Source organism: Trematomus bernacchii, unplaced genomic scaffold, assembly GCF_902827165.1.
Source record: "Trematomus bernacchii unplaced genomic scaffold, fTreBer1.1, whole genome shotgun sequence".
Lineage (NCBI taxonomy): Eukaryota > Metazoa > Chordata > Actinopteri > Perciformes > Nototheniidae > Trematomus > Trematomus bernacchii.
This window is the reverse complement of record NW_022987973.1, coordinates 17,099,336-17,119,932: the sequence shown is the minus strand read 5'-3', so window position 1 is coordinate 17,119,932 and position 20,597 is coordinate 17,099,336. Positions and strand designations below refer to the sequence as shown.

The 20,597-nt window shown below is 42.2% G+C and overlaps 1 protein-coding gene across 1 annotated transcript in view; it reads right to left on the bottom strand.

Annotated features, from left to right (window-relative positions):
- neo1a (neogenin 1a) overlaps positions 1-20,597 on the bottom strand; it is a 152,819-nt gene that overhangs the window by 31,164 nt on the left and 101,058 nt on the right. The window contains 2 exon segments of the mRNA XM_034116507.1: positions 10,799-10,919; positions 11,088-11,242. Of these exon segments, the coding sequence (XP_033972398.1) occupies positions 10,799-10,919; positions 11,088-11,242 (276 nt within the window).

Below are 20,597 nucleotides of genomic sequence, written 5' to 3'. Positions count from 1 at the left end.
CTGTAATGTTCCCCAGGCGAGAAATAAGCTTTTATTAATTAAAAGAAATACATGGCAATCCCAAAAATGAATGTTCTCCTCATTAGGTCTTGAGTGGTTGAAATATTTTTCTGGAACACCTTATCTGTGATGAAGATGCTGGTGGTGGGGCCAGAGGGGACACATCAAAGTCAGACAAATTAGAAGAAATTACTTTGATGGATCGGCACTGGTAAGGTCATGTACAGAATATTGAAAAATGGGACATTAAGCTTTTGATGTTACCGCCAGTTAATGCTGCTGCAAAAGTGTGGAGATCAACATTCTGATTATAAAAAAAGACTATCTCAGCTTCTCTGCCTGAACGAGCACACGCCATGAACGCGGTTATAAAAGGTTTGGAGTGGGTCACAGATGTGTTTACGTCTCCACACTCCCTAAACACTCCTGTGGTGGCAGAGACAAAGTGTGGAGAGAGAGAGAGAGAGAGAGGACCCATCTGATAGATCTGGGCCTCCTGGATGCCATGTGGTGACGCAGCAAATGCTTTAGTAGGATGGAGGGGGTTGTTTGTACTTCCAAGGATGGTCCATCCATCTATCAGGCGGCTAAAACCTCTGAAAGCCTGTGTGTGTTCTCGTTTATCGACTAGGAAAGCTGTCTCTTTGAAACCCTGCAGTGATTTCCTCTTAAATGCCAGAGTCTGTTCAATGTTACATATATCTTGCTCTTCATATCCAAAATCAACATTCTCTAATTCCCTGTGGGCCTACAGAAACAAGAAAAAGGCATTTGTATGGGCTATATTTTTGGACGGGATGATGGTATGGCTGTGTTTGCATTCACTCTTGGCCCTCTAGCTATTTACTTTCTGGTAACTTTGTTTTAATAAAAAAAAGTGACAATTCCTGCTGTGGGTTCTCAAAATGAACATACAGTAGAGCAGAGGGGTTTTAAATGTGTGGGAATGTGTAAAATCAACGGAAAAAACCTTAGAGGATCCACAGATCTCGTAGGGGAAAACTAACGTCCCTATTTGGAAATGATGGCAGTAATTGAATGGGGTCGGAAGATGAATAATTAATCATCCGCTGTGTTTACATCCAGCGTCCCTTCACGATCAAACACATGTACACACTTGATCCGTGGGCCACTGGTGAGTTCATTTGGGTGTGATTGCTTTGTTTCCCTGAACGCCTTGCTTTAACACGCACACACTCGCAGAAACATGCAACATCATGAGGACAACAGCTGCTTGCCCAGACTCTGTATGCAAATGAGGATGTGTGACTATGGTATACAATGTAACCCCCCCCCCCCCCTTTCCTTTCCACTTTGACAATTCTGAATCACATGCTCCAAATGCTGGGCGTCTTGGGCTCTCCTTTCAAGCAGATCAAAACAGCCAGTGATGCTGCACGTCTCCTGAGGACTGGGCCACCAATGCCCAGGACTGGAAACAAGATTTTTTTTTTCTTCTGCACCGCCTGCCTTTGTGTCTTATTACCTTGGAGGAACACAAACACACTTCAACCTTTTCCAGGGGAACACAGCCAGCATGGAATGAAGTAATTGATTTTAGAGAAAGCCCTGTGATTGTGTGTATACATGCACTTGCCACATTTTGTGTATAAAGTGAGTGGAGCTGAACAAGCAGCAAAAGGGCTGAAAAGGTCAAATAGTATGTTTGCAGAAGTGGGGGCAGCTGCACCACCCATGGGAGACTTGATAACAAACAGGCCAGCTAATCAGACTCCTACCAATAAAGCAGTCTCCCTGGGTTCGACCCACTGAGAAGCGGCTATCACACGGCGCGAGCAGGCAGTGGGATGCCCACGTCCCGCTGTGATGTTACTCACTGGTCTACTTTTAGCTTATGGAAACTAGGAGGCTCATGGAGACAAGGGGAGGGGCGGCTGCCAACAGTAAAGATAAAAGCTCCAGCTTTGGTGGCGCCGCTCACAGGGGTCAGCTGCCTGCAGCTAAGGGAAGGGTGTGAAGGGAAAGTGATGTTTTTGTGCCATGTGGTACTTCCAATTACTGCACCCAGAGGAGTGTCCACGTCCAAAAACATCACAACGGCATCCTGGATGAGTGTGTGTTGGAGGTGGTTGCTGTTATATTGTAGAAAGGGCACGTGTTATTAGTGGGGTGTGTGAAACAGACTGTCAGGGAAAGGCAGATCCCTCACACATACGTACGCAGTACAAAACTGGTGTTGATAACAAGTGTGACCTTCACAAAAACAGCACTGACGCAGGCACTAAAGGCTACGTTTGAACCTTTTTTTACTTTCCTTTGAAAAACAAGAGCAAAATAGGCACCCATAACATTTGCAGTTAGCACTTAGGCGACAGACCATTAATAAATAAGGCTAAGCCTTTCACCACGGTCGAGTAAATACAACCCATAGAAAAGTTCAGCCAGAGCTGTGAGTCTGGACACACACACACACACACACACACACACACACACACACACACACACACACACACACACACACACACACACACACACACACACACACACACACACACACACACACACACACACACACACACACACACACACACACACACACACACACACACACACACACACACACACACACACACACACACACACACACACACACACACACACACACACACACACACACACACACACACACACACACACACACGTCGAATAAACTGCAATTTGGTGATGGCTGATTTCAGCTCTTCACAATCAATTAAGGCTACAATCCCTTTGATCAGCGTCCTACAGCCCCCAGTGGGGAACACACTCACTAATCACTATCCATGCACACTAAATAGATTCTGTGTTTGTATTTCAGTTAAGACACTGCATGCACATTTCTGGACTTTATCCTCCAATTTGAATTTCAATATATTTTGCTATGAGGCAAATTCCATTTAGTGGAATATATTCACATTTACATATAATTAATATTCTCCACCAACTGCTACTGATTAGTTTGTTTTATTCCTCTTTGATTACTACAAGCTTTTGTAAATATAACTACAATGTTCTAAATAAAACAACATTATCATATTTGTTCCAAATCAACCTTATCGCACCAATAGCAAATAATACTCAAGACTGTCAGTTAAGATAAGATGCTTAGTGTTATAATAGCACTCGCCGTGCATAACAGCACCCGCTGCTAAAATGTTGCCGTTAAAGAAAAGGTAATTTTTGCGTTAAGAGTTTTTTTTTTTTTTATGGAAAAGGATTAGTGGAGCTAGTTTTTATTAGATGCAATTTTATCCCCCAGTTGCACTTTACTAGTTTACAGAAGCCTTTCGCTTTTAGACTCCTTATCTCTGTTTCTGCTGCATCACGCTTAAAGGGATGTTCATAATATAAATGTTGACTTTTGGAAATTGCAATTTTGAAAATAAACACAAACTGCAGCTCGAAAAAAATGACCATAAAGCTAAATTAACACCGCAGGATGCAGCCACGTATTCCTGTCAGTCATTTTATACACCCCCAAACTGTGTGTATGCAGTCACTGGTATATGACCGAGATGCAGTACGGAACAAAGCCAGTCAAGGCTGGAGAGAGCGGCCTTGACATAATGATTGCCGGTTTGAACGAACAATGGAAAACTATTTAATAAAATCATTAATTGAATATGATTAATTTGTGCCCCTGTGACGTCATCACCAAGGGAATCACAATACCGTAAAAGAAAAATAAACATACGTGTGTGCATCCCAGTAGCACATGACATGTTGTCTAACTGTCACTTTGTGGTACTGGTGCCTGCTGTATGTAACCTTATGACGCAGCAGAGATGGAGCGACACATTCACATGCTCACAACATTACCCATTCACTCCTGCTGGCCCCGCCATGACCGTGCGAGCAGATGATGGAGCACACCGTATTCCCCGAAGTGGGCCTGAGCTTTTATTCAGTGTGGGTAGAGTCTGGCTGGAGGGAAGGGGTCTTTTAGCAGCCTATTCTCACTTCTTGATTTGAACAGGGAATAGCAGTGGCGCTCAGATTTAGCGGGACCATTCCCTTTCGGTGGCTTGTCTGTCTCAAATGTGTTCAGGGGCTGTTTTTTTTTTTAGCTGCTCTGCCATCCCAAACTGTTTCTTTGTCTTTCAATCCTGATCTAGTTACATATTATATTATATGGAATAATAATAAAATGGAATCCTTTTCCCGAAACCAGCAAGGGGCGCTGCTACAGTAAAGCCCTCTGACAGCAGTACGGGGGCAGAAGAGGCCTCCTTTAAAGTATCTTTCTCTATTTTTACTTTTGATATTAGATGGGAAAAACATCCACATGTATTTCTACATAAAACCCTTCTTCTTGAGAGTCTGCACACAGCGACAACAATAGATTTATGTGGCTGTGCTCTTGTCTCTCATGTGTACCAGTGGTCCATGAGGAAATAATTACTGCTTGTGTTGAAACAGTTCCAATATTTCAGTGCCTGTTTGTTTTGCTAATTTGCTGCAGATCTCAGTTCTGTTAAGTAATGCATCTCTCTTAAGGTTTCGAAAAACATTTTGAACATCATATGGAAGCATCGTTTATGTAGATTTTCGTAATATAGTTATTAGACTGACAAAGATGACTTCATGTTTATTCAATTAGTTTCTCTTCACAGGCAAGGTAAACTTCCACTTCATTTGGTTTGTTTATACGTTGTAAATCTAAATTAAGCTTGTGTGGGTTTTCTTGACTCTTGGATCCTTTCTGAAGGTATAATCTTTTTAAAAAGGTGTTAACTTTCTCAGCCCAGATCAAAGGGAATGCGAGTCACAGCGTGTCTCTCTTTTTGGTTGCTAATGGCAGCGCCAAGTTATCTTTACATGCTGTCGGAGTCTCTTGGTCTTCGTGTCATTTCACAGGGAGGTCTAGTGCCTGCTGTAATTAATTGATTCACTAATGAAGCTACGGTATGTTCGATGCTCTAAATAACCCTTCCAGTATCTGCTTGTGCCTGTCACTTTGTCAAGCTGCAGCGTTGGGGACAGCACACATGTCAGTGGTTTATCATGCCAGCCCTCCTGATGCCTGGACTCATAAATACACAGAGTGATGGAGGGAGACACAGCGAGCACTCAGGCAGTGATGAGGCATCTCCATCTCTCAGTGGGGGTCTAGTACCTCTGATGGGAGGGGAGGACAGGGCTCTTCTGTTAGCTGCCACAGGTCTGAGAGGGGAGGGGTGGGACTAATGGTACCATGGCTGCATAAAGGGGGAGATAAAGGGAGAGGAGAAAGGTAGAAATTCAAAAGCAGGGGGAAACCGAAGCGAAAAAAAGAGATGAAAGACAAGGAGAGATTGAGGAGCATCGTTTTCCTGTTCAAGCTGTGGATTCAGCAAAAGCTTAGATACATGCATTTGCATCTGAAATACTGTCATCTCCACCTGAATTAAAGCTGAAGATACAAGCCTATGGAATAAAGAAGCTGAAATGATGTAGTAGCATTGCACAGCAGTAAGCATCCAATGATGTTTATTTGAATTGTGTTATCTTTTACCTCGAAGTTGGCTAAGTACTGAGTATAACGCCTCCCTCTCATTCATCTCAATGAAATTGACTCTCCACAGTGGTGGCTAAAGCAGCATGAGAGTGCAGAGCTTGTACATCCAAACAAGCTTTCAGGCTCTCCAGTGAAGTATTTGGCTTGGGCTCTAGGAGGCAAATGTCAAAACATTATTCATGTGTGCTGTGGGAACGAAGAGGAGAAGAGAGAAGAGATGGAGGGACAAACTCACACAAAGGAGGATTTCCATATTAAAGCCAGCACAGTGTATGAAAGGAGAAGAAGTAAGTATTCAGATGCAAATGGAAGTGCATCTCTTGCATTTATGCAAACATAAAAAAGCAAGAAACATGCACTTAAGGGCAACGTGAAAAGTGAGTGCATCCACTTCTCTTTTGTTTGCCAATGTTAAATGCAGATCTACATTTTTCATATTAAGCTTTCACTGTAGGTGCTTGAATTTTAAACAAGCCGATTTTGTAGAGTGGGTATGTAGGGTATGGAGTTCCCAGGTTCATGTGTAGCCTTGGGTTTGTTATTGTTCAAAATGAAAAAAACATAATGCTGAAAAACAAGCAGTTGCTTTCTGCTTCTGAATGAAAAGCCTAAAATGTAAATGCTAAATGCAGATCTCCACAATCAATAACGCCAACTATCCTAAAAGTAAATATTTGCCTTAGCTCTGGATCTTAAAGAACTACACAGAGAAAGAAACCTCACAGCAAATATTAGGCATAGATTTGAGTTTTCCATCTTATCAAACTTCAAACACAGCCTTACTCTTTGTACTGCATGTGAAAAGATGACAATCATATAAACAAGTGCTTTGTCTAGGCGTGCTCTACTTCAAAGTTTTAAAGCGTGACCCATTTCCTCTCCAAGCTGTAATTGCCTCCTACTACTGTATCACGCATAAACGCTTCACATAATCATGTGCCTGGAAAAGGCTACAAATTGTTGATGCACGCTGTCTATCCTGCAGATGACACGTGACCATAATCCCTTAAATAGCATATCCTCCGCAGCTGACTAACCTTCCTCATGATCTTTTAGACAATAAGGTCTACATGTTGACAGCAAATTAAACTGCCAGCTAGGAATCATCATGATAGCCATTAGTGGATGTATTAATAGTTTAGTTAAGCAAGCAAGGGCCAATGTGCTGGGATAAAATCATTGTGTACACATTTGATCAATAAAAGTTGTTAGTGAGAACATTTCCTGATTGTCTTTATTGATTCCAACTCCTGCTTATATGGGTTTGATGTGATACAATGAACTAAGATAAACTCAAAATGTCTATATATATATATATATATATATATATATAACATTTGAGAAATGATTAAGCGTTTGTCAGTGTGGAAAGTCATACCACATTGATTCATGGTTTTCTTTGTCTTGGGCAAAGCCTGAACAGAAACTAGTATAACTACGCAAACTTCCAGCACATCTAAAATATGGCGTCTGTATGTGGCAGTTTCCCATTAGGAGGCGCTTTCTTGTCCTGCATAATTATGTCCACTTTTGGAATTGTGCTCCCATTTACCCACATCTGATTGAAACTAGTTGACCCTTATAGCACATGGCTGTGGAATGTCCAGGAAAATTGTTCTCGGCTGCAATCTGTATTCCTATTCCTGACCTCCACTCGCTCCAAAAATCTGTTTATCTGAAGATTGCTGAAGCAAAATTCAAATAAAGCTTTCTTTTCTTTTCTGACAATGGAATATGAAATTGGCATCTATAGTACTGGAGTCCAAAGCCACAGTTATTGATACAAAGCAAATACTGTATCACTATAAATAACTGAAGAAAGTGTACACATGCCAACAGCTGACCTTTTTCCATTCCAAACATCCACAAGTGGGAATCATCAGCGGAGCCACATTTAACTGCAGCTGGCAGTGTCAAGATGCAAAGATTAGGCCCACTAATGAATATTAGCCAACATGCAGCCGCTGGGTGTTTAGATGCAGTTCACCCCCATTGATTTCCCTGTTGGGTGAAGACAACTTTATCCCTGTGGCAAGTCCCTGGCTTATCTACCCCCCCCCGACTGCAAGGCAGCCGGCAGACAGACGGGGTGATTTCTGGCCATGTTTCAGGAGGATTTGAGTCTGGCAGGTGTGAGCGGGATACCTGAGGTGTAACACACAGGGGCAGCAGAGGGCAGGAGCAGTATGTTTGTGGGTTAAGAAGTGGACAAAGATGTCCAGCTGTGAGGGGGGGGAACCGTATAGGGGGAATATTCAGGATGGCCCAATTAACACAAAGCCCAGACTATCACAGAGAGCAGGTGGCTGTGAGAGACAAGGAGAGATAAAGTGAGAGGAAGTGTGGAGAAAGGTGGCAGATGGCTGTAGAATTGGATGTGTACAAAGAAGAAATAGAGAAGAATACAGAGGAGCGACTCTAAGGAGAGACACAACTCTGCTAGATCTTAAAGAGATTCATTTCAACCTCACATCACAAAGGCATATCCACAAAACACTAAGAGCTGTAGAAAATAAGAAGACTTCAAACGTGTTCTCATTGATTCACCGTTGCACCTCTGAGAGAGGAAATTACTTTGACACAGTGGCGCTTGCATTTGTGGAGAATGCAGCAGTGGATGTGTCTGTACAAGCTCAAAACGTCAATAATTTACAGGAAGAATAAACAGCAGCTCTGCGACTCCTGTTATTTTGTGGATCTATCATCCGAGACGCAGATGATGACTAGATAATAAACTGATGAATAAACAGGAGACTGGAAAACTTTCTGCTGCTAAATGTCTTTCTATTAGTGCTACTGTGACAAAGAAAGAGGTACACACTCAGAAATGGTTCCCTGTAATATTTAAGTATTAAACAGGGATTCATTTTTTCAAAGCCCCACTCTGGGCAGAACCTGTGTACAAGGCCAGCTGCCGCAGTAATTCCTCCCATTTATCTTCAGGTCAAAAAAAAAAGGGAAAAAAAGGAAAAGACTCGGGGCCATGTAAAGTGGCAGAACCTTATCAATGGTGTCAAACACAAACACACAATGAGCTGCAGGTCATCATTATTACTGACTTAGGCCTAGGCTCCACGGGGACGAAAACGGGTTGAATCCGCATATTTCTCATGCGTATAGCCCTTTTAAGCTCGACGACGCCGTAACGGAAAGGTAGAAACGGACCCCGCAAACGACAACGGGTCCAAAGGTGGATAGATCTGGGAACGGAGCGCTCTGGGGGGTCCAACGGGGCCGTGGGGTCGCCTATACGGTCATCCGTTTCTGATAATGACGACGCAATAGCCCCGCCTCTCCCCGCCTCTGCTGCTCACCCCCGCAAAAGTACACTGCACACTGAATTCAGATTATTTATCTTTATCTCGATATGGACATAAACGAGAGTGAAGTCTAATCTGACAGGACGGAGACACGCAGCTCCTGCCGCTGTGATGCAGCGGGAGCAAAACACACACTTCAAGTCAGATCATCACCCTTAGCTATTTTAATTACCTCTCAAACTACCTAAACTAGTTATAAATATGTTCATTTTTACTGTCGGGTTTACTTACTGGATCAGCTGCTGCATGAGACAGACACTGACGCTGTCAGAAGAGAGGAAAAAGAGACAGGCTCCGTGTATTTTATTATTATATATCATTATATCGTCGTTATTCATTTGTTTTAAAGCTCAATAAATAACAAAGAAGACCTTTGACCGGCACTTTTATAATTTTGTCTGGAAGATTTCAACTTTAACACACGTTGACCGGCGAAAAACTCTGCCCGGTTCCCTCGGCCCCCACCGCGGAGAATAAACAGAAGTGCAGCCATGACAACCATTCTTCTTCGCTGCTTTTGTGGAGGAAGTTGCTGCTTTTGTGGAGGAAGTTACAGCGCCACGTACAGGTTCGGCATATGTACTGCAGCTTTTCCAGCGGTTGGATGTAAATGGAGCCGTCTTGTGGAGCTTGACACAATCCGGTGTATATTGCGTGTGGACGGAAGGTTTTTGGCGATTGCGTTTGCGTTACTCCGATGCGTTTTGCCGTATGGGTTCCCGTGGAGGCGGGGCCTTACTGTCCTCCAATCAGAGGGGGTGACACAGCTGGGGGGGGGCACCGGTTGGACACTGCTATGCTAATCCATTAGCAACCTGCTTCAAGTGAGGCGGAGTTCACGCTTGATCACATTTCGTCTTCCTCAACAAAATGGGAGAGTCTGAGTCAACACTTAAATTGTGTTTATGAAGAAAAATGTGCTGCATCGGGATGTTTTTCCTTTATTCCCCCCCGCCGTGTTATTATTTTTCCCACTTGTTTTATGAGATTATGCTTTTTAGTGAAAATGTGTCTAAGTCATCATCTTACATTTCTTGTTGCTTTCCTTGTATGTGTAGAGAGGTTTTCCCTAGCCCTGTGGGTTGGACTGTGATCATTATGACTGTGCAAATGATCTCTAATTTAAGTTGCCCTACATTTCCCCCAATGATCAGCCGCAATGAGAGAAAATGACCTCATAAATGAGGATGTTACATTTATTTTCAACATTTGCTATTATTTCGGCACCTCGAGCCACTGTCCTTGGTGTCTGCTTGTGTTGTTCTCAGTCTGCACTCAGCAGCTCCACTCTGGGAATTAGCGTTCAACCTGTTATTTTGGCTTTGAAGGGAAAAGTACAGCAAGAGAGAAAATGCTGCAGCTATCCAGGCACTCTCACTTTGCACTACAGTAGTTCATGTTTGGACACACCTCGGCCAATGTTGCATCAAAGCATGCACGTTGTGTGAGGCTTCCTAAAGTCTTACTCACAACATTTCTGTAGCACTAGATGTGGAATGGACTAGAACGTTTGCCCCAGATATAATTTGGTTCCCTGTAAGTCACCTCTGGCTTAACAAGGTCCCAGTGGTTCATTTCACTGTTCACTACACACTCCTTCACAGATGTGCACTGCCTCTAGCCTCCAGCTAGGTGTTTATAAATAAGGCAAACTGTACAGAAGAGCCACTCTACAAGCCTGTGTTGAAAGAGTATTATTGCTGACATAGATAGACGTATCTAGAATCTTGGCAATTTAACAAGACTAACACAATGCTCACTTTGTTAGCATTAAACAACACCAGCTCCCATAAAAATGACTCCTAGGAGGTGAGGTTATCAAAAGCTAAGAAATAATGAGACATCATTGTGGTAAGTATGAGCTTGTTTCATCACAATGCTTTTGATTAATTGTGTGTTTTGTCATTTTTTTTCAATTAGGAATGAATTTTCTTTTGTTGACTGATTAAATGATATGCCAACTAGTGAGTGTGTGGCGTACCGTGATCCAAGATGATGAGCTGAGCGCTGGACTGGATGTTTCCTGCATCGTTTTCCGCAAGGCACTGATAGAAACCCTCATCTGACTTCACCAGACCCAGGACCTGCAGGTTGTGCTCCTTCTGCAGAACAGGAGGAGAAGAAATAGAGAAAAAGATAAGAAGATTAAAGTTGGTTAGTTACAACTAGCATTTTTAAACCTTCGTCATCATAACACTGTGATGATGCTAAATCATGCAAAGCCTGCAGGAAAGGGAGAAAGCTGCATCTCTAGTGCCAAATGTACTTACAATTATTTTGAAGTAGTCGCTGGGGATGACAGCATCTCCATTCTTGACCCATTTGACAGTGGGAGCGGGGACCCCTGAAACCTCACAGTCAAAGATGATGTCCATGGACTCGTAGGCGTAAACGTTGTCTGGCCGCTTGACAAACTGGGGAGGAACTGTGGAATCCAGATGAGAGAGGGAAGTTGCAAAAATGAAATAACATTGCATTCATTGTGATGGAATTAGCAGTATAAGGAACAGAGTGATTAAGAGGGACTGCAGAACATTTGTAGCAGTCCTCTTTTTGTATGAACATCAGAAACCAATTTGTTAAAACCAACCAGACACATGAAACTCCGTCACTCTGGTCTCTGCCAGTAAATGAAGAAAACCCAAGTGATGCCATGGCTCCCCCTTCAACTGGCAAATTGCCATTCAAGGGAGGATGGCAAGAACAACAAACAGTATCATCTGAAAAACAACTTATCAAATTATATTCTGTACCCTTCACACAACTGCAACCTTTTTCGCCAGATGGCAGCACTTGGAATATTTGTTTAAAAAGGATCAAAAACCTCTGATCTTATATATTGAATAAAAACAGCTACTTGGGTAACAGCACTGTGTGATAGCATGCTACACTGGCTACGCCGAGCACTTGCAGATCTCCCCTAGTCCTGGTAATGAGGGCCACAAAGGAGTTATTTGATCTGCTGGGGTGATACAGCGCCTCATCAATCTGTCCTGGAACAAGGTCACTGGGAGCGCAGGGCCCAGGCCTCTTCCTCTCTCTATAATTGGACTGCATGTGTATGTGAGGAGAGACAGAGTAAGACAGACTGTGCTGTGTGTGTGTGTGTGTGTGTGTGTGTGTGTGTGTGTGTGTGTGTGTGTGTGTGTGTGTGTGTGTGTGTGTGTGTGTGTGTGTGTGTGTGTGTGTGTGTGTGTGTGTGTGTGTGTGTGTGTGTGTGTGTGTGTGTGTGTGTGTGTGTGTGTGTGTGTGTGTGTGTGGTTGCCTTTGCTGCCTCTGTGCATTCTCAGATAAGCGGCAACCTCGCTGACCACAGTTAAATGACTGCATTGTTGGTGTGTCGAGCGTTGCCAACAGCCTCCTGGGCCCTGTGATAGCTAGTTATTAGCATCTATTTTGTGGCCATTTGCATGGGCTTATTGGATATTAGTAGTGTCAGGTGGATAGGGTCGTTTTCTGGCTCTATTTAGCAGAGAAGCAGGTATTGAGGTCAAGTCGCCCTCATATGCTTGATGTAGCTGTGGCTAATTTACACTGACATGAAATTGCTCGTTAAAAGATGAACGTGTATCACTGTTACCAACAAAAAGAAAATGAAGACTCTCAAATAATAGATATGCTTACATTTTCAATACATCCATAAACAGTGTAGCTACAGGACAGAGAGGGGCACTATGAAATGTGTGTGTTTTCCTGACCTTAAAATGCACTTTGCCCATCTGTTTTCTATTTTCTTGCCCAACAGAGAGCAACAGTGGGAGGAGAGGCACAACTCGCAGAAGTCGGCACAATGTCACAACATGTTTTTTTTGTATCCTCATCGGAAAAGTGGGGGCAGCATCTGCCTGTGTCCTCACTCTTTTCACCAACACCTGGTGTTTTTTTGTATTCAATTTTCTATTTTCTGTGTCTTTGTATTTAGAAATAATGTACAACAAATTGAAATCGGTGGTATTGCCTACTTTAACTTCATGGATATAGTCCCTGACCATGACTCAACTGTTAACTATTTGCAACAAGTGGCTTTGTGATATTATACTAGATTTCCATATGCTCCATTTTTTAAGTAGAGCTTGCATGTCACTTAGATTTCACAATGCATTATTGAAATACAAGTTCAACAAAAGACTTTCAATATGAAATGCAATTCACTTTACTTCACTAGGGGTATCAAAGGGCTAAGTTTATCTTCAGGTTTGGTGCTTCAAAAAACATTACAAAGTTACAGTATTAAAACAAAAGTGCCGTATGGTATCATTCTCTTATCTGCACATTTTCCAGATGCCAGTTTTCGAACCACAAAATGTTTCAAAGACACTGGCTAGTCCACAGAATATCGAAACGGCCCCATCTCCTTATTTAATGAGCGTCTAGACTTTTCTCTGAGCCACTGTGGCAAATATTGACAACTGAGACAGGGATGGAAATGAGGATGGTGATGCTTGCGGACTGGATCCCTGTATGATTGTCAGGACAGCCATCCCCCTGTGTCATTATTGTGTGTGATCGTGTGTGTGTGTATGTACCAAAGTTCCCTGCAGCGGGAAGTGGAGCTGTTAATAATGTGTTTCACAGTGTGGTGTCCCCTGGATATTCGCCTCTAGTTACTGTGCAGGTGGATTCCTTGGTTAACTTTTGTGTGTCAGGAACACAGCTTTAAGGTATCAGTAAGTCAGCGTGTTTGTGTGTGTGTGTGTGTGTGTGTATGTTGAGCCATGTGTGAGTATGAATAATTTGAGTATTGTCTGGATCGTCACATTATTACTGGTGCTATATGCTGTATATAAATGTCTTTGCTTCCTTCCCTGCCGGCAATATGTACATGGATGGATTTAGCTATGTATGGCAGTTTGTATTAGAAGTGTGTAAGTGCCTGCTTATGTATGAGAGCATATGTTTCCTTACCTCCATGCTGTTACAATCTGTGCAAGGATATAGGTATAGTATAGTGTATGTGCATGTCAGTGTGTTTTTGTAAGTGTGTGTGTGGGGAGAGACCCCTAGTGGGTTTTGCTGGTGACGGGTTCTGATGGTGGCTGGTACCCCGCGGTTCTCTTTATCTCTCCTCCTCTCTCTTTCCGTTTCACCACAGCCCCTACTCTTAATCTTCCTTTAACTCCCCGTTTATCTCTCCATCTTTAGCCTCCCCCCTTCTCTCCATTTGAGCAGACATGCACCATTTTCTCTAAATGGTGTTCAGACATTTGGAACCTATTGGACTGAGCAATGAGTAGGAATGCCTAAATATACCAATAAGGTTTAAACAGTGGGGGTGGGGGAGCTTTCAGGACTCAGCGGACCATGACGTGTGTGAAAGTATGTGTGTGTGTGTGTGTGTTTAGAGGAGAGACGCTCATTGCAACCAGCCCAATGACCTTCCTTAATTGGCGTTTTAAAGCATAAAACATGCATATGTAAATGTGGAGTTAGTCACAGTCACCAAAAGATGAAGAAGAGTGCTACCAAGGCCAGCTGTTGGTTAATCAGAACAGCGGTGGTGTTTTTGATTAGCAGGCTCCTGTATTAATTGGAGATAAAGAACTACGATGTGCATGACTACCATCAGCATGGGAGTTGACATAAACATGGCAACAAAGGCGAAGTAAAGGTAGTTATATGCTCAACAAAATGTTGAACAAAAATCCAGGTTTCAACAGAAAAGGCTTGACTTAAAATGTAATTTTACTTAAAATGATCATACAGTAAGTAATATTCAAAATGTAAAGGAGTTATTATACAATTAAATCCTGAATAGAAATTGCAAAGGAAATGGTGTTTGCATAATAATACATGTTGCCTCTGAAAGGGGGTGAAGAGGGTTTTTTGGCAGATAGTATTTAAAGATAATTTAAAGACAGAGCATTGGAAAACACTTCCAGCTGAGCTTTAAAAAGGCAGAGAGTTGATGATGGTCATCATGTTTATAATTATAAAGAATTGTTACAACACTAAATGAATGTGTTCTTGTAAATGTCTCTCAATAATTCTTAGTGTGCATGAAACCATGCAAAGGTTTTCATATATATTCATCTTTTTAGAGTTTGGCGATTGTTCTACGTGTACAAGAAATCCATCTCTTCTAATTAAGAAGTTATTGTTTATTTTTTAATATCTGGAATTCCAGTAACCTAACGAAGTGCACGTCTTCCAGTTCAAAGACACACGGACACACATTCTCAAAAGCTGGAATGTGTCCAATAAATATTGATCTCCAATGAACGACAGACACAGAAAACAAAACAACGACATTTCTAAAACATGGGATAAAACATCAAGAACATTGTGAGAGAAGGGAGAATGGCTGAAAGAACTACAATCCCAGCTCTTTGGGGATGGTATTATCTCTTTAGCCTGTAGCTTAATAAGAGAAGCTTTGATACAGACTCACACCGACTCCAGTGAACTGTTAAAAGACGGCCACATAAAGGTCACATGGGTGTCTCACTGTGAGCTTGTTAAAACAAAAGCCCATAGGATTCCTAAAGGGATTCTGGGGAGATGCTTTACTCAGATCTTCACCGGTAGCCAGGAATATACTGAATGGAGATACGCTGAGGGGAAGAAAGCCCAGCCTTCATCTCATACTACATCCAGATAACAAAAGTGAAATGTCAAATTCAGAGAGCAGAATAAAGCAGCTGTTAAAATGTTACACTTATGCTACAGCAGTGATCTAATAAGGCCTAATGTAAGACTGTTGAAGCTGAACAATCAAAAATACAAAAGACATTTTCCAACTGTGTTAGCTTGGCTGTTGTCCAGTTAGCTTTATTAAGTCAAACAAAAGCTCTTAGGCAGTCCGGGTTTACTCTGAGGGCAAGCAGAACTCGGACTGTGCTAATTACCCGTCCTGTTCCTCCAAAGATAACAGCCTTACTCTTAATCCTGGCCAAAACAAACAGCTTCAGCAGAAAGGCAAGAAAGATGCTTTGTGTTGGCTTTTCTAGTTATTGTTGAGAGCATAAAGTCCTGTTAGAGTCAGAGTCATAGAGAGGGAGTTCAAAGCAGAGGCCCTAGATTCTCCCTGAAATGCTGAAACCGCTTGTTGATGGTTTGGTTACAGCTAAGAGGAGTTCATGGCACTTCCTTTGTGCAGTGCTTTCTTTTCAGATCAATCTCAGTAGAGTTGAGCTATAAAACAGACTTTTATTACTCAACATGCTTTTGGAAGTATACTGAAAACCTGGCAAACCAAAAAACACAACACAAATGTCCATTCACTTGTATTGCATACTGAATATTTTACTTTAAAATGTGGTATTAATGTAATTTATTTAAGAGTCTACCTAGCAATTTGGAGGATTAAATACTGGATGTGTTTTGTGTAAACTTATTTATTGCAATGGGAATTTTTTTGTTAAAAGAAAACGTCTTTATTAATAAAAATAACATCATACTCATGCTGTCAAAACGTTTTTAATTAAATATGAGAAGTTTTTGGAGGACTAACTTCAGTATTGCATAAGAAGAAGCAAGTATGTTGATACAACAGTTAAGGATTTAGAAATAGGTCAATGGAAAAGTTATCTTAGTGACCCACAAAGGTGTTTCAACCTAACAGGAAGTCCCAAACCAATTGGTCTCACTTTCCTGAGAAGTAACACTATAGACTATCAGTTAATAAATACATTTAACAATTTGACCAGCAGAGCAATGCCTTTCAGGAGCTGCTTCAGCAGATACAGAAACATGGGAAAGACAATCACATAGCTGAAGTCGAACACACACGGTACATTTTGCATGTACTGTTATGAGAACGATATCACACGAAAAGCGTACACAGGATCTGACAGCGACCCCTCACACACCTCTCACCCCAGTGGTTGAGCTAACACCCTCTATGAAAAAAGGGAAAATGTGTGTGTGTGTGTGCCTGGGGGTGTTGATCCTTATCAGATTAGTGTTCTTATAATAGCTAGATGGAAAATTTCCTTTTTGTTTCAGCCAGAATATATCTGCTCTGTGACGGCACAGTGGGGTGCAGCAACATGGTGTTCCCAACTAAAAGCAGACCAAAAATGCCAACAAATCTTATCAGATTTCTTCCAGGCATTATTTTCTCAACAACTATTTCTGTCACTAGTTGGCAAAAAGAGTCTTTGAGCATGGTTCAGGGAAAGAAATACTATAGCACTTTCAACACATGCTTTGACATTAAGTCACATGTTGCTTTTTTCTCCGTCGATCAATGTGAGCTGCCTGTGTAGATGTACAATGTCTTACGTTTCTCTTGCTACAGAACAGTGAAGAAGAAAGTGGAACTTGGAGCTGAAATTTCAAATATGCAGTTTATTTTTGGTACTGTCTATTTTTACTCATTGCTATAACAAGGCAAAACGACTCCTCCTGTGTGTGGTTATAAATCCTAACTTTTACAGGGGGCAGGGACTTCCTGAGCGCTGCATATGGAAAGAAGAATTAAGTTGATGACACGATAGCAAGCTGTGATTGATGAGGGCCACTGGCTTGGAGCCCTATAAAAATGACACACACACACACACACACACACACACACACACACACACACACACACACACACACACACACACACACACACACACACACACACACACACACACACACACACACACACACACACACACACACACACACACACACACACACACACACACACACACACACACACACACACACAACACACACACACACACACACACACACACACACACACACACACACACACACACACACACACACACACACACACACACACCACACACCACACACACACACACACCACACACACACACACACACACACACACACACACACACACACACACACACACACACACACACGTCTGGGTGGTGCCCCTGTCGAACAAGACCATAATCAAAAGCTGCTGTCTCTTTTTCCTCATGTATCCTTTTCCAGGGTGAAAAGTCACAGCGAAGTCACACTGAACAGAAAACACTCTCACAAACATACAGTAATCACACAATCCTGGATACGATGTTGATGGAGTTAACTGCAGTGTTTCCCCTATATACAAATAGTGGCGGCGGAGCGCCGCTGCTGAAATATGCGCACCGCTGCTAGGGGGCGCCAGCCAGGTACCCAAAAAAAAAGAAATAAAATAAATATATATTTTTTTAAGTAAATGTAACACCCTTTTCACCCCGGTTACACTTTTTATTTGCCCTGTACGATGGGCGCTGTAAGTGATGAAAGTGGGGGATGTTGGCTTATCAGGCGCCCCGCAGCTCACAGCCAAAGTGCAAGCCATTTTGACGTATATTACCTATGTCAATACGTTTCTGTTTTTGTAGTGTATTTGTCTTTTGTAGAGATTTTTCAATTATTCTTTATATATAAAATCTCGCCTAGGGCAGCAAATTGGCTAGAACCGGCCCTGGTACTAGGCCTCAAGAGCCTTTCTTGTGCTGGCAGACACATAGAAACAAATTGGCGGGGCGCACTTCGCACACACTAAAAGATTCCACGCGCTCCACGCTCACATTATGCTGGGCCCACGTGCCTTAGCACCGCTGCTATGACTCCATCCTAGGGGAAACACTGAACTGTAACTGTCAACACTTTAGATTAAAGTCTGACAGTCTTCAAATCTACCTGCCTGGAATTTTTCTGCAGTCTAAGAAAAAGTTTAGCTTCAATGGTAATGCCAGATTGTGCTTGTGTTTACACAAAGACAGCCTCTAGTCCTCTTTATCTCACTGGCACTGTGATCACATTTAATAAAACTGATATGGAACACGCTGCTCTGGTATACCTCTTGCTTATGTTTGACAGACGCTGACTATCTCTCCTGGAGCTGTTTATACATCCTTTCACATTGCAACATATTCATGTTTGTTCAGTTGGTTTTTTAATAAAAGATTTGCAGCTGAACATTTACTATTATTGTAGCATAAAGACGGACAGCTATTCAATAAATCTACAATTTTCTGCCGGCAAGCTCTGCTCATGTGAAGTAAAACAACTGCATTAATTAGGTGTATAAGATTCTGATAAGTAGGGTTCACTGCTAAGGGACCATAAAACTGATTCCCCTGAAGCGTTAATGCCTTGGTCATTTTAAAAAAAAACGGTTTCCACCTTGTACATTGCAGGTAGAGACTTTCATAAAAAAAATACTAATGATATATTTTGAGAGATGTATTATTATTTTTCAGAAATGTACTACTGTAACTGTGTGTCTTTGGTTGGGCTTTGTGTCCCTGTAACTTTAACAGCATGGAATGTATTGTCTCTTTCTCACAGATAGTACACATTGTACAAGATTCCAAAGCTTATTTATTGAAAATAAAAAAGAACAAACATATTCTCGAGGGGAAATAGCAACCAAGGACACTTAACTGAAAAGCCACTAAGGCAGGTCCATTGGTTGAAGAATGGTTGAATCTGGAAACCAATGCACGTGTAGTGAATGCATACAGGTGTATAGAGTGATTGACCTTGTGTGGCTTCATTATGTATGCTGGTTGTGTGATAGTGCACACACACACCTGCTGCAGCCCTGTGCATGGCTCTCTCCACAGATGAGCACCAGCTGCATCACAAACCCCCAAGCTATCTCCAGGCGAAGCCTAACAATGTTTTACCATATCAAATCCCCGGCCACCTCTCTGCATCTTTCCCCAAGCACAAACTGTGCAGTGTCTATGAAAAGCCAGTGGCCAAACACACAATTGCTCCTTGTTCCTGCTGCAGAAGAGGCCCCTACAGTGTTGTTATAGCCGTCAATCATGGGGAATATAGTGTTGATGTTATGTCATTTTATGAGCGGAACTGTTTCCTCAAGGAATCAATTGACCTTTCAAGTGTCATTTCGGTTGTCAAGGGAGCAAATCAATGCCACAATCTGGTTTCTTCATGAATCTGGATGGAGCAAATGCAATTAGGCCTTAGAGTCTACAGCATAGGATTTAATCAAACCGGTTTATTGCATTACAATGACTGATGTCTTTCAACAATATTCAAAGAGTGCTGATCAATCCTCTACAGTCTTGTCCCATTGGAGGTGGAGGCTGGCAGGGTCGGGTCAGAGACATGAGGGATTTCAGCGGGAATTCGATGGACAGACTTGAAATCTGAAAACGAGTGAAGTCCGATGTCCTCCTGTGACCTAATCCCATTTCCCATTACTGTCTCCTTTAATCACAGTGAGCAACGGGAAATGATGAAAGGGTAGTGGAGGGGTGATGGTGGGATGAAGGGATTTGGGGGGAAAAGAGATGGAGTCATAGCACGATGTGGCTGCGTGTGAAATGCAATGAACCCAGGAATGAGCCTCAGGGTGTTTCCCCCAGTCTAAAGTTATTTCACAGCAAATCCTGTTGTCTTGCCTCACCTGTGAAAAGCACACATGACATGTTTGTGTTCATGTCTATTTCTCTCAACAACGCAAAGTCTGACAACAGTAATTACAACGCAATTACTGTGGGTGTGTCTCCTATGTGAGAGTGGTTTTACGTTCATCCACAGATTTTTCCACAGATGGTTCTCCTTTCTGTCACTCTCATACAGATTGAGAATATGGCGTGCTCGATTCATTGTGTTGTCAAAGCTGGATTTTTACATTGTTCACTCATTGTTACCATATGAGGCATGGATGGATTTCAACACTTGGGAAGGGGAGAAAAAAATGTTTCAGAGGAGATTGGTTGCTGAGTGAAAATTAGTTCTTTAGATTTATGTTATGATTATTTCCAGTGCTGGTCACTTGCATTGACATTTACAGAGCAGGATATAGTATGGTATCACTGGACGAAACATTGATTCTAGTTGCTTTTCTTGAG